This window comes from Eulemur rufifrons, chromosome 17, assembly GCF_041146395.1.
Source record: "Eulemur rufifrons isolate Redbay chromosome 17, OSU_ERuf_1, whole genome shotgun sequence".
In the NCBI taxonomy this organism is placed as follows: domain Eukaryota; kingdom Metazoa; phylum Chordata; class Mammalia; order Primates; family Lemuridae; genus Eulemur; species Eulemur rufifrons.
The window spans coordinates 34,543,926-34,557,171 of NC_090999.1; the positions used below are offsets into that span (position 1 = coordinate 34,543,926).

The following is a 13,246-nucleotide window of genomic DNA, read 5'->3' on the forward strand; positions in this document are numbered from 1 at the left end:
ATTTATCAAATTAGCTAAGCCATTACTGGACAGAAATCAAGGCCCAGAGGATGGTGTGCTACAAGGAAGGGACCCAGAGAAATTTTGTCAAATCCTGATCTCAAGTGCTGGGGGCTGGAGAGGGTTGGACCTTGGAAACCTTGGTGTTGAGAAAAATTTTCAAAGGAAGCTAAAGGAATGAATGGGAAGGGCTTGAACAGATCTGCTCTGCAGCTGTGTCTACAGAGCAGTGCTTCTCATACCTGTGGGGAGGCCAGGTGTGTGGGGGGATTTAGTTTGTTAATTTGTTTGCTTTTAGTTTCAGTCCATTGTGAACTGATATGTTTATACGACACAAATAAATAGAAAAACTAATTAAATAAAAAACAAAGGCATACAAAATACATGCCCGTTTTTTAATTAGATTGCACAAACTACATTTCATTAATAAAATAAATAAATATAGAGCCATGTTAAATAGCTGTTACAGTTTCTAAATTCTGACTCTCAATTTCTGTCCCCATCTTGCTCTGGATCAGTAGTAAACAGGTCACAGAGTGCCACGGGTCTGCGAGCCACGAATCTGCGGAAGCAGGTGTCTGGGTCATTGAAGAAAGGCAGTCCACGGCTAGAGCCACACACATGGCCTTTGGAGCATCAGGACAGCTGCTCTATGAGGGTCTCCTGAAACACAAGAGGATCAAAAACAACATCTCTAAGAGCAGCTAATGAGGGTGGCTAAACACAACCCAGCAAAGGAGAACCGCAAGGCCCCAACGTGTAAAGCCAGTCCCGGGCTGAACACGGCCTTGCACTTGCTCCGTGCGGCACAGCTGCTGCAAAGCCAACCAAAGCAAACACGGCCCTCCCCGCAGCAGACTCAACAGAACAAAAACCAACATGCAGAAATAAATTAGATCGCCGAGCTCATCATGTTACACAGCCCACTGTTCTCAAATCCAGAATCCTGAATATCATAACAAACGATACTAGTAACTAGCGCATCGGTCTAAAGCCAAAACGAAATAACTCATTGTTACGAACCAACGTGATTCTCAGAAGTTTCCAGGTCAGTTACAAGAAAGAGTTATGAGACTGTCTTCCCACTGAACTAAATCTCACCCATGTCTAATTGCAGTGTGTGCGGTGGCTAAATCCTTTTTCCCTTCAGCACAGCCAGCTTTCCTCTTAGAGCGTCTGAGCCCCAGGGACTTCTCAAAGCAAGGCAGGCATGTGGTCAGGTTGAAAGGAACATGGAGCCTGGAGCCAGCACGTAAGGGCTTAAGGGCCACCTGCTAGCTCGGTAATCTCAAGCAAGTCCCTGAGCTTCAGTGTCTTTATCCATAAAATCAGACTAATGACAAGCACCTCCCTGGAAATGCAGCTGAAAACGTTTAGCAATTTGTACAAAGTTATGTGGCTGTCAGTCCTTACTACACAGAAACACGCAGCTGAGAGGTGTTTGTAACCAGGCCCCTCATGAAGCTTTGTCTCGTACAGTTATTTCTTCCTCCAAGGTCAGAACACTTCTACACGTCACACGCCGTCTTCCTGATGTTCCCAGCACTACTGGGATACAGTAGGAACTCACATCATCCTGTCTGCCTTCTGACTTCAAAAAGCGGTACCTGACGGACATTAAGGCACGTCAACAGTGACAGCGGTGACTTGAAAATTCACAGGAACATTTGGGTGGAGCAACAAGTTTGGTTTATTAATTTTGTGGCTTTTCGTAACCAGCTCCTCCTTATCTCACCTTCTCTCTTTGGCAGGAAGTCACTGCTCTGCCTTGGTTTTTTTCATTCAGTTTAATATGCAGAAAGCATATTATATACAGCATCCTGTAAAATGAATGCAGGCTGTTAATATTTATCAAATCGTGTGTTCTGGCCGTGTATTTAGTAACATACAAGTTACTTCAGGTCAGGCAAGTGATTTGGTCCAGGTTGTAAGCTGTGTCGCCTTAGGCAAATCACATAGCCTCTCTGAGCTGATTTCTTCAGTTGTAACATGACTATAATAGTTGACCTGCCTTCCTCAAAGACATAAATGTGAAAACATAAATGATCATGTAAGGAGAATTAGAGAAATAACTATAGGCATTTTACTTATATATTATTAAATTATAATGTATAATATATAATTATAATATTATTGATTATATTCCTACTTTCTTGTCCTAGAAAACAGCAGTTTGGTAGGTGTCTCTTGCAATCTGCCAAGCATAATAGCTTTGGATTTTAATTCTGCTTTCCAAAAAAAAAAATGGAAGATAAAATGCATATATCTTAAAAAAGAGAAAGTAAGTTCTGTTGATTTAGTACAAATTTTGGTCGGTGTTTTTAGAAAACAATTGAAGTTCTGGTGCCTGATTTATCTATCTGTACTCATTTTATAATGTTTGGGCTATTGGTTAGTACCCCGCACAAATACAATCTTATAGAATTTTAAGTCTAATAACCTGTGTAGTGAAGGAGAAAATACTCGGGCCTGGCAATGTATTGTCATCTGTTCCTGGGGAAAAGATGAAATGCAGTCCTTGATTTTTAAAAGATATTATTATTAAGGTCTTGGATAAACACATGGTCAATTTCATTTAAAAATCAGTAAAAGAGAGACTCTGAATCAAAAATATGTTTCCAATGTTCCCCTTTAATAACATTATGAAATCTCTCAAAAATGTAACTAAAATTTAACCAAATTGGGTTGAATTTAGAAGAAATGGCATGATCAGTTTGCTGCAATGTTTGCTGCAAAGCATATGAGTTCAGGCTTTAGCTAAGCCACATTGTGAAGTAACCATGACCTGTGCGAGGTTCCATGTCTCTCTTCATCATAAGTCTATGTCCCGATGAGAAATAGAGAGGAATGAAATATGATAGGCACAATTTTATGCCAGGAAAAATAGTAAGTATTACCTTAGAGCAATGAACATCTTTGAACTCTGCAACTTCATTAAGTTCTTAAGGTGTGGGTATTTTTCATTCTTTCACCATTTATAACATGAGTACTCTTATACAGATATTGGAGACAGATACCTCCAGAAATGAGTTTTTTTATTGCACATCTCTCCCGGAAAGGTGCTAAAAGCACAAACCTGAAACTCCCCAACTGATACACACTTTTAAACTCGGGTGTGAAAAGTCTTATCTCTAGAGCTTGTGGTGAGAAAGCCAAAACTTGCAAGAACAAAACTCAGACTTCAGAATCTTCTTCCTTCATCAATAGGATCCAAGTATTTCATCTGGGCTTCTTAAATCTAAGTCATTAAAATGACTAAGTTTTCTTCTTTTTCTCTGTTTTTCCTAATAGCTGGGGCTTATATGACTCCAGAGTGTAAGTATCTTTTATATCTACCACATATAAGCACTAAATTAATTTCTAGTGATTCTGTTGTTACATTATGAATGAAAATGATTTTCATAATGATTTCTATCCTTCCGAACTGTAATGTGTTATATAATTTTTCATCCATAAAATGGTAATAACTATTAGGGTTTTGCTTTTATTTTCCTTTAGCTTTGAAAATAATGTAATGACTGTCATCAGAAGAATTACATGAAACAATCTGCCTGGATCTTTTATGTGAAATCCTTTGGTTTGCTTTTGTAGGTTTCAATATGGAAATTATTGGAGGGAGAGAAGTGTCACCTCATTCCAGGCCATTTATGGCTTCCATCCAGTATGGCGGGAAGCACGTCTGTGGAGGGGTTCTGATCGCTCCACAGTGGGTGCTCACAGCAGCCCACTGCCACTTTCGGTGAGTCCTCCAGACTTTTCCACACACGTGTTTTTCCTGCAAGGTTGCTGGAAGAGAAGCTTGCCTCTGCTGGGTGAGAAATCTATCTACTGTTAGCTTCTGTGATCACTGACCATCTGGTGGGGTTTATTTACCCTTTTGCACATCCATGTTTTCTGTCCTGGGTTTTCCTTTTTCAGGGAGAGCTGTTCTTCTTTCTCCAGGCAAGGCGTTAGGCAAACTCAAGTCCTCCATACGATGCCAGAGAACACACCAACAGCAGTACCTGAAGCAGTAGTTCTCCTGACCCTGTTAGGCCACGGTGTTTGGGAGGAAATTGGACAACCAGAGCTTACTCTGTGTGTTTTAACTTCCCCATTTTACAAATGGGCCATAATCATAATCGTTCCTGCTTCATGGGGTTTGAGAATTAAATGGTATCTACTTAAGTATTTTAGCATGCTCGGCACACTTAGGAAGCACAAATAGGTTGCAGCTATTATTAGGAGCATGATGCAGGAGAGAAGCCTGCCTGGCCGGTGGCTCTCCAGACCGCTTCTGTCAGTTCCTCTGCCCTCACCACGGGCATCTGAGGCCCACAGTTTGGGAACCACAGCTTTCCCAGGTTGGAAAAAAAAGTTGTAGATGATTTGTAAAAAAAGAAAGAGAATGTGAGAGTTATTTTTCTGGGCTGCTTGAAACAAAAGCTTTTCAGAAGATAAGGTACAACCTCCCAAAGTCCACTTTAACCGAGAATTCTCTCATTTCAGCTAATAAAGCACAAAAACCATCTTGAGATGCTACAACCACCCCCTAACAAAAAGTAGCAGGAAACTAATTTGGTATTTATTTTGTTTGTTTGCTTGGGTTTCTTTGTTTGTATATTTTTTCTGTTATGTTTCTTGCCTAAATAAGCTGAGAGGGAGCGCTCTCTTTTTCCTACAAATGTTGCAGCATTTCACTTAAGAATCTATCTTTGCTGGAATGGTTTGCTCTTTAGGCGTCAGCTATCCCTAAACAGAACAACTGAACTGACTTGCTTCTCCATGCTTTGGGGGTTTTGTCTGGTTGCTCCATTTTAATGGAACTGTTTGATCACAAATTAGATGTTTCGAAGCCTGCAAACAGGGAGAACTTCTATTGCTAAATAGGAAGCTGCTGATTTCCAGTGGTTACTTTATTTAAATGCGGTTCTTGCCCTCATAGAAATCACCCTGGCGTCCCCATCACTTTTGTCCTCCTCTCCAGAGCACTTACCCCCTTGGGACCAGTGAGGCAGAGGGTAACTCATAAATGTTCATTCAGTGCAAAATATGCACATGTTCAAATATGTTTTTTGGTACACATTCAAATGGACTATAACCTCCCCAGAGCTTGACTTATAAATGTTCAACAAATGCTGGATAAATTAGAGGGGTTTTTTCTTTCTTTTTCATTTTTTGTTTGTTTGTTTTTTGCTAAGCCTAAAACATGGCATATGAAGTAGTCCTTCACAAACCATAAAGTACTATAGGAAGGCAAATAATATTATTAAGTTGAATTTTAAATTCTGTCAAGTAGATTCAACTCAGGAGAAGTAGATTCCCAGATTGGGGAAAAGAGATTATATAAAAAGACTGGAGATAGATCTAGGAGTTTTGAAAAGAAAAAAAAAAAAAAACAAACTATTGCTAAATATCATTTTAAATGGCTAGAGTATAAAGAATTCCAAAATATGTGGATCAGATTTCCTCTACAGGACACTTGGGTACAAAAAGTAGGCAGATCAGTGCTTGGAAAAATATTAAGCTTTATGAAATTCAAAATATTTATGAAATAGTTCAATGGTGGCTTCCCACAAATGTACTCCCAAGTATCCTGTTGGAATGAATAGTTTACCCCAGGCCTCTTGCTCAGCAAAATGGTGAAGTGGGCCAAATCTGGGGGGGGCTCCCTTCTCACCACCCATCCACACGGCTTCCCCCGTAGTGTCTTAGCCCCTTTATTAGTTGCCATGTAAAATATAAAAGGAAACTGCTAAAAAAAAAAAAAATTCCTGTATAATCTTTTCAGCATTTTAACTTACCAGAAGCAAAACTCTCACCAGCTGTTGCCCACTGTCCTCCCGACGCCCCATCCCGCTCGCCTGCCTGGCAAGTTATAAGATGGAACCTGCCACGGCCCTTCCACACGGCCTCACCCCATCTCACGCAAGGCTCCCGGAGTGAAATGGTGAAACATTTGGGCTCTGGATTCAAACCAACTGAGCTTTAATCCTGCCTGGTTTGCATCCTGGAGCCTCCACTTAGGATCTGTGGAATGTTCTCCAGTTTGTTAATTTACCTGAACCTCAATTTCCACATCTATGAAATGGAGACCATCATAGTACCTACCTCACAGCACTCTTGTGAGGTTTGAATAAGGGAAAATATGTAAAATGCTTAGCACAGAACCCAAGAACTTAATAGATGTTCTCAGTGTTGTTATATGACTGTCTCTGCCTTCCATGGTGATAACCAAGGAACTAATCTGATGATCCAGTTGTGTCGATGCGGTAGGATGGGGCAAACCTCCCTATCTGACAGCCACGCCACGTCCTTTTCTATTTAGGCAAGAGAGAACTCCAAAATATAGGCACCTTGCCTTTGCTGCCAGACCTCAAGGAGTGGGTCTAAGCAGAAACATTGCTCACCATGGGAGGAATGGCACTGGGCTTAAAAAGGAGCTGGGGAAAGAGCACTGGACTTGGAGTCACAAAAGCTAAATTTGGGTGCTGCTTTCCTTACTTATAAGGTGAGTCACCTTAGACCAGCCAGAGAACACCCTTTTACTAATGAGGAACGTATAGCACATCGGCTTTAACAACTGAGAAAGGTTATTGTTAGGCTCAACCGAGGCAATGTTTACAGATGTCTTCAGCAGACAGTGAAGAGACTTACTGTCAGCAATCCTGTGGTTCTGCTCCGTATGTAATTCTGTTCTAGGCAAGTCCAGGGTGGGACTCATGAAGCCACATTTCAAACAGACACTTCCAGGTGATTCTGAAGCAGGTCTGAAGACCACACTTAGAGAAACACGGTGTTGTGCAGATGAAAGACACTGGTATTATTACTTCTTTGTGTGAATTCAGACAAGGTTTAGCTTAGGAAGTGAGATCTAAAACTCAAGTAATTCCAGGTGTCCTGTGGGCAGAAAAATCGCTCTTGGTAGTACAGATTATAGTTGAAAGGTATGTAAAAATTGAAAGTTCAGAAAGCATAATGGTCTGCTTGGGTTGTTTTGGTATTCACATGTCCCAGTGGAGATGAAAATAACCAAAACATTTCAAAGACAATAACTAGTCAAGGAAATTAGTTAAAAGATGAAAGAAAATCAGAAATTTTCTCAACATTCCTCCCTTGGTCAGAATTCACCTTCCACACCTTGCCTTTGTACCAGATTTGGAGCCTTCTTCATGTGAATTATTTATGCACATATCCACTTTTTGTTAGAGCATTAATCCTAGGGATTTTGTATCATCCTTCCCCTCTAACGCTTTGGGTTTAGTGAGTATGTTGAATTTGAATTTGAATCAATCCTAGGAAATCCAATCCACATCCTCCGAGAAATTTCAACCCCATCCTGATTTTGCAATAGGCAAACATTTCAACAAATAGAGCAGGGATTCCCAAAATAAACCAAAATAAACTCTTTTGGTAGAAACCAAAAGTGGTCATTCCAGACAGTCACAGCTCCGCCATATGCAAACCCACTCCTCTGCAGGCATGTGCTCATTCTCTAAACCCGACATAATCATGTCTTCCTGATTTCTGTATGTTTCTGTGCTTTTTAATTTTTATTCATCTTTACTTATCTGTATGCATTAGTACATATGTTTTTACTGTAATCTACCTTGCTCCCTTTTTTAAGTAGCAAAGAAATAGTTATATGTATACAAATAAATGCAGTTATTTTTATAGCCTTTCTTTTTCCTCAAAAAGATATGAGGCGGCTTCCTCACCTCAAATGCAACGAAGACACATTGCAATGGGATATTACCTCATCCCACAGTATACAAATGGCTCCAAGGTGTTGCCAAGATCTCAAAAGAATCATTTCTACTTTCAACACTGGCCATAAATATAATTTTATCCAATGTACAGTAAATCAGATCAATTGTGGCATTATTGAAACAATAGAACTACATATTATATATATGCTAGAATTGTGTATGACCACAGATTAAAAAGCAAAATAAAACAAAACAAAAATACCTGTGTTTCTTCACCTGACTCACCAGTTTGTGCTGTATAAATATCCGCAATGAAATGGCTACTAACCTAAAGTATCTTCATTTCCAATTAGGAATGTTTTTTCACCTTGAGGACAGTTTTCCTTCCTCGTCCAAATCATCTTTCTAAAAGAGGGGCGGAGATGTGTGAGCATATCTGACAGGCACGTAATGGGCCTTGCTTCCCCTGTCCCCCTGAGACGAGGTCTGGACATACAGATGAGCATGCACAGAGTGGGCTCTTCACCTTAAATGTGAAAACACTTAACACTGGGAAGATCAAAAAGTTCTGGAGATGGGTGATGGTGGAGGATGAACAACAATATAAATGTACTTCATGCCCACCAAACTGTACATTTAAAAATGGTTAAAATTATAAATTTTATCATAACAAAATTTGGTATGAGGTATATTTTACTGCAATAGAAAACCCGTAATGGGTAGTTGGTATAAATCTCAAACTACAAACTCAAGAAATATAATTTCCTTTATTTTTACATAAATGAACATAATTTTGTTGTAAACTTGATCCAAGTCAATTAAGATTTCACTTCTTTTTTCCCACATTTGGATACAAGTTTTGATATTCTTTTGCAATGCCAGGGAATTATGCTAGGGTAGGATTAAGGGCAAGACATTTGGCCCTTGATATCAATTCAAGCTGGGGTCCACTGAGACCTCCGTCACTCCGTCTAATCTTAAGCAGGTTACCTTGGAGATAGTCCCTGTTTCTGTATATATATGACCCTCTCCACCATCTCCACTCCCCACTGGGGGATTTGGAAGTGATTCTGTTACTTTCATTCTCTTTGCTTTTTCAGGTTTGACAAAAGCCGGTCTCCCACAGTGGTTTTAGGAGCACACTCTCTCTCAAAGAATGAGGCCTCCAAACAAACATTTGAGATTAAAAAATTCATACCATTCTCAAGATTTATATTAGATCCTAATTCGAATGATATCATGCTGGTTAAGGTATGTAGCATTGCCTTCCTTCAATTTTGCCAACATTCTTATCAGCATGGCTCAATTAGTTAAATCATCTACACAAAAGCATTTTGTTAGCATCCTCCCACGTTTGAAGTGATGTAACATATTCTATAAGGGCCCATGTTACTCCATACACTGCCTTGAAAAAAACAAGAATTTATCACAAATGCATCAGGGCTACGTTTATACAAGGAAAAACAGCTCTGATGCTCACATATGTAGGCAAGGAACATCTCACAGGCTCAAGGATCCACGCTGAAAGCTTTTTTCTCAAATGCTTTTCTCATTAGCAAGTGAAAAACACAACAGTCATGTGTACAACAGAGCCAACCAAGTGATTTCAGGGACTCAGAAATGAGTTACAACTTAGTCTAGACCATACATAGACTAGTCCGAACTTAGTCTAGACCATACTCAAGGGTCCTATCCAACAGAAAGCAGCCCAGCCCTGAAAGTCATGACCTATTGATGTTATTCCACAGAAAACCATCCAACGCAGGGCAAAGGCCAGTTTGTTCCAGACTGGGCAAAATTCCTGCTCTGTATAAGCTCCCTCCCCAAGTATCAGTGAACTCCACAGGGAATGGAGACTGTGTTCAAAAAAGCAACAACCACAAATGCAGCTGCAGGCTACCACCAAAGTAGATTCCAGAAAAGGGACGCCCTCCTAAGACAGAAGGACCACACATACAATGCACAGGCTAACAGCAGAGTACTACCAGGAAAGGATGATAATTTATTCTTTTTTCAATCTGTCAGCTTCATAAGGCTGCAAAACTTGGCAAGCGTGTTCAGCTGCTCCAACCAAGATCCAAAAACTATCTTAGAGCTGGAACCAAATGCCAGGTTACTGGCTGGGGAGCCACCAACCCAGATACTTTAAGCCCCTCTGATACTCTGCAAGAAGTCACTGTTACTGTCATAAGTCGAGAAGTTTGCAACAGCCAAAATTACTACAACCACAACCCTGTCATAACCAAAGACATGGTATGTGCAGGAGATGCCAGAGGCCAGAAGGATTCCTGCAAGGTAAGAGTCTCTCTTTCACACAGGCATCTCAGAGGACAATACTGCGGCCACGACTCCATTTGCTCACTAACGCTGCAGAGGAAGGACATGGAGAATAAAAATCATCTCTCCATTCCTGCACAGCATTCTCTATTCGTTTTCATCTACCCATGTGAATGGGTCATAAAACCTTCCACAGTGCTTAATTAGCACTCATTAAATGTCTGTTAATCAGGACAATAGACTGCTTTTGACAACTTTTATAGACTTCCTGTGAGAGGTGTTATCATCCTTAGAAAGTCTACCTGAAGTTACCAGTGGTGATTAGAACATAACTTAGCCAAAGAACCACCTTTCAAATTAATTAATAAAGAGGTCTCATAAAACTCACATCAAAAATTTCAAGCATACAGTATGTATGTCTTAAATAATTTTGACTATCTTAGTCTGTTTGGGCTGCTATAACAAAATAAACTGGGTGGCTTACAAATAACAGAAATTTATTTCTCACAATTCTGGAGGCTGGGAAGTTCAAGATCAAGGCACTGGCAGATTTGGTGTCTGGTGAGGGCCCACTTTCTGGTTCACAGATGGCCTCTTTTCTTTCACCCTACCCTCACATGGTGGACGGGATGAGGGGATGAGGGGTCTCTCTCAGGCCTCTTTAATAAGAGCATTAATCCCATTCATGAGGACTCTACCTCCATGACCTAACTACCTCCCCAATCTCCTAATACCATCATCTTGGGAGTAAGAATTGCAACATATGAATTTGGGAGGGACACAAACATTCATACTATACCACCAATTAATAAAAAGGAGTAACAGTCATTATATTTGTCAAAATCTTTTCTTTACTGAGATAGTAAGAAAAAAATGGGTGTGCATATTTATAGGTGACTAATATGTAGCATAGATGGATTACTAATATTTTAAAACTTAGAATACAATATTCATATCATTCTACATTAAGCACTATTGGAGGAAAGGGTCTGATGACTTCAAATGTGCTGTGTATCTGCAGTGCCCCAAGACTCTCGCCCTCCTGAACATCTGTTATCATGGCTGACCAGAGTACAGGGCACTGCAGTTTGCAATGTGACCAGAGGCAGAGGCAAAGGCTGGTCTTCAGATTTAAAGGACAGCTCTTTATCTGAAAGGCCATGCCATCCCCTCTATAACTCTTTCACTTCCTTTGACAGTTACATGTTTTGCTGTTAGAGTGAGTCTTCAAAAAGTATTTCATTCAACAATATTTACTAAGTGTGATGTATACGAGAGCAGTCCGGAAAGTATCCAGCCGTGTAATATGAAAAATGTATTAACAATGGCTGGATACTTTCCAGACAGCCCTCGTGTACATAGCATTCTGTTTAACCATATGAGGATGCAAAATAAAAAAAGGAAAGAATTACAGAGAAGATATAGTCCCTGCTATCGAGACATTTACTACAATACATTGCTGTTTTCTACTGGTCTCAATAGCAACTTGATTTCAGGTCTGTGAGCACCAAAATGAAATCCACAACTTAAAAAATTTCTTTCATTTCAGTGGATCATTTAAAACTTTATATCTACCCACTCTTAATGAATAAAGTTCGACGGTCATGAATTACAAAAGGACTCTAGACATAGAGACAGCACAGAGACATAGGCATGGACATACAAACAGAGGCATAATCATAGTCAAAGTTGTAGACAGATACATTAAACAGAGAAAAAAATAGACAGACAGACACATAGTCCCAGACAGTGACAGAAACATAGAGGCAGTGTTGGGCATTCTTCAGGACACAAAGAAACCAAAGACCCAGATAATAATCCTTTGAGCAACAAACAGTTGGTGGTAGAAAAATCTCAACAGCTTCTCATCAAGTATCTGCCCATTTTCTTCTTTCCAGGGTGACTCAGGGGGCCCCTTGATCTGTAAAGGTGTCTTCCACGCCATAGTCTCTGGAGGTCCTCCATGTGCTATTGCCAGGAAACCTGGAATCTACACTCTGTTAACCAAGAAGTACCAGACTTGGATCAAAAGCAAGCTTGCCCCATCTCATGCAAATTCAGATTATGAATGATTTTCCCGGATCTACCAGTTACTTGCTTCTTTTTTTCCTGATATGCTCATAGGTCAACTTTATCTTCAGATGTAGCTCCATGCAGGTAAAGCAGAGCATGGCTGGGCTCTGTTTCTGCTCCCTTGAGACTCATTCTGGTAAGGAGTCAAGTTCTTTGTCACATGTATCACTGATGTATTTTTACCATGCTGATTTCATTCTAAATAAAATTTAGAAGACTGTTTTTTATGGACATGAAGTAATATCTGTTCCCATTCCACCCACACTACCAAAGGGCAAGAAGGTCATGGAACAAGACAGTAATAGTACCACCTTCAACCAGATCTATGTTGTGACTTCTGCTGGATCATCCTAAGTTGTCAGGGATTTTTTTTAATTGTTGTAAGAACATTGAACATGAGATCTGCCCTTATAATTTTTAAGTGTACAATATGTTATCTATAGGCACAATCATGTACAGCAGATCTCTAGAACTTTTTCATCTTGTATAACTGAAACTTTATACCAATTGAATAGCAACTCCCCATTTTCCCCACCCCCAGGCCCTGGCAACCACCATTCTACTCCAAGCATCTGGGAGTTTGGCTATCCTAAGTTGTATTTTTAAAATAATAATCAGTAAATATAAACACCCCAACTCAAGAAAGAATCTTCAAGATTTATACAAATATTTGGACAGTATTTATTATTCATGTCACATTTTGTTCCAGAAAAGATTTAGAGCAATGTACAAAAAAATAGCTGCAATAAAACAAAATACAGAATTAAAAATAAATTGGTGAAGGTATTGGGGCAAAGGGGAAATGAGAGTAAGGAAGAGAAGACGAAGGCAGGAGTGTTCACGTGGCACTCATAGTGCCATAAGTTTCTTTCTGTACATTTGCTAGAAGGATTCACATTTGGCTCTATGCTTTGACTGATGCAAAACAAACAAACAAAAAAATCAACACAGTCAGTTATACGAATTATGGTATACAGGAAATAAAAAGAAGTTGTTTGCCCAGAAGTAGGACCACTGGTGCTGGAACCAAGACTAAAGAGAATTTTCTTCCACAGTCCTGAGAAGGACACTGTGCCGTGTTTCCCATATCCCCGCCAGAGGCACCAGGATCCAACTGCACCAGGAACGCCTGAGATTATTTGTAATGCAGATTGCCTTGACCTCTTGCCCAGAAAGGCAGGTAGAATAGGCCCAAGGTGGGCCTGAAA

The 13,246-nt window shown here is 40.0% G+C and overlaps 1 protein-coding gene across 1 annotated transcript; it reads left to right on the top strand.

Moving 5' to 3' along the window:
• Positions 1–3,251: 3,251 nt before the first annotated feature.
• On the top strand, positions 3,252–12,037 carry GZMK (granzyme K). Its single transcript, XM_069492759.1, has 5 exons — positions 3,252–3,315; positions 3,592–3,739; positions 8,789–8,939; positions 9,714–9,983; positions 11,864–12,037. The coding sequence occupies exons 1-5, from the start codon at positions 3,252–3,254 to the stop codon at positions 12,035–12,037; spliced, it is 807 nt and encodes a 268-aa protein (XP_069348860.1).
• Positions 12,038–13,246: the final 1,209 nt, after the last annotated feature.

Excerpts from the sequence above, each read along its gene's own strand:
- GZMK (XM_069492759.1), top strand. The coding sequence starts at position 3,252 with ATGACTAAGTTTTCTTCTTTTTCTCTGTTTTTCCTAATAGCTGGGGCT. Across the intron at positions 3,316-3,591 it reads GGCTTATATGACTCCAGAGT|GTTTCAATATGGAAATTATT; the intron begins GTAAGTATCTTT and ends TTGCTTTTGTAG. Across the intron at positions 9,984-11,863 it reads GCCAGAAGGATTCCTGCAAG|GGTGACTCAGGGGGCCCCTT; the intron begins GTAAGAGTCTCT and ends TCTTCTTTCCAG.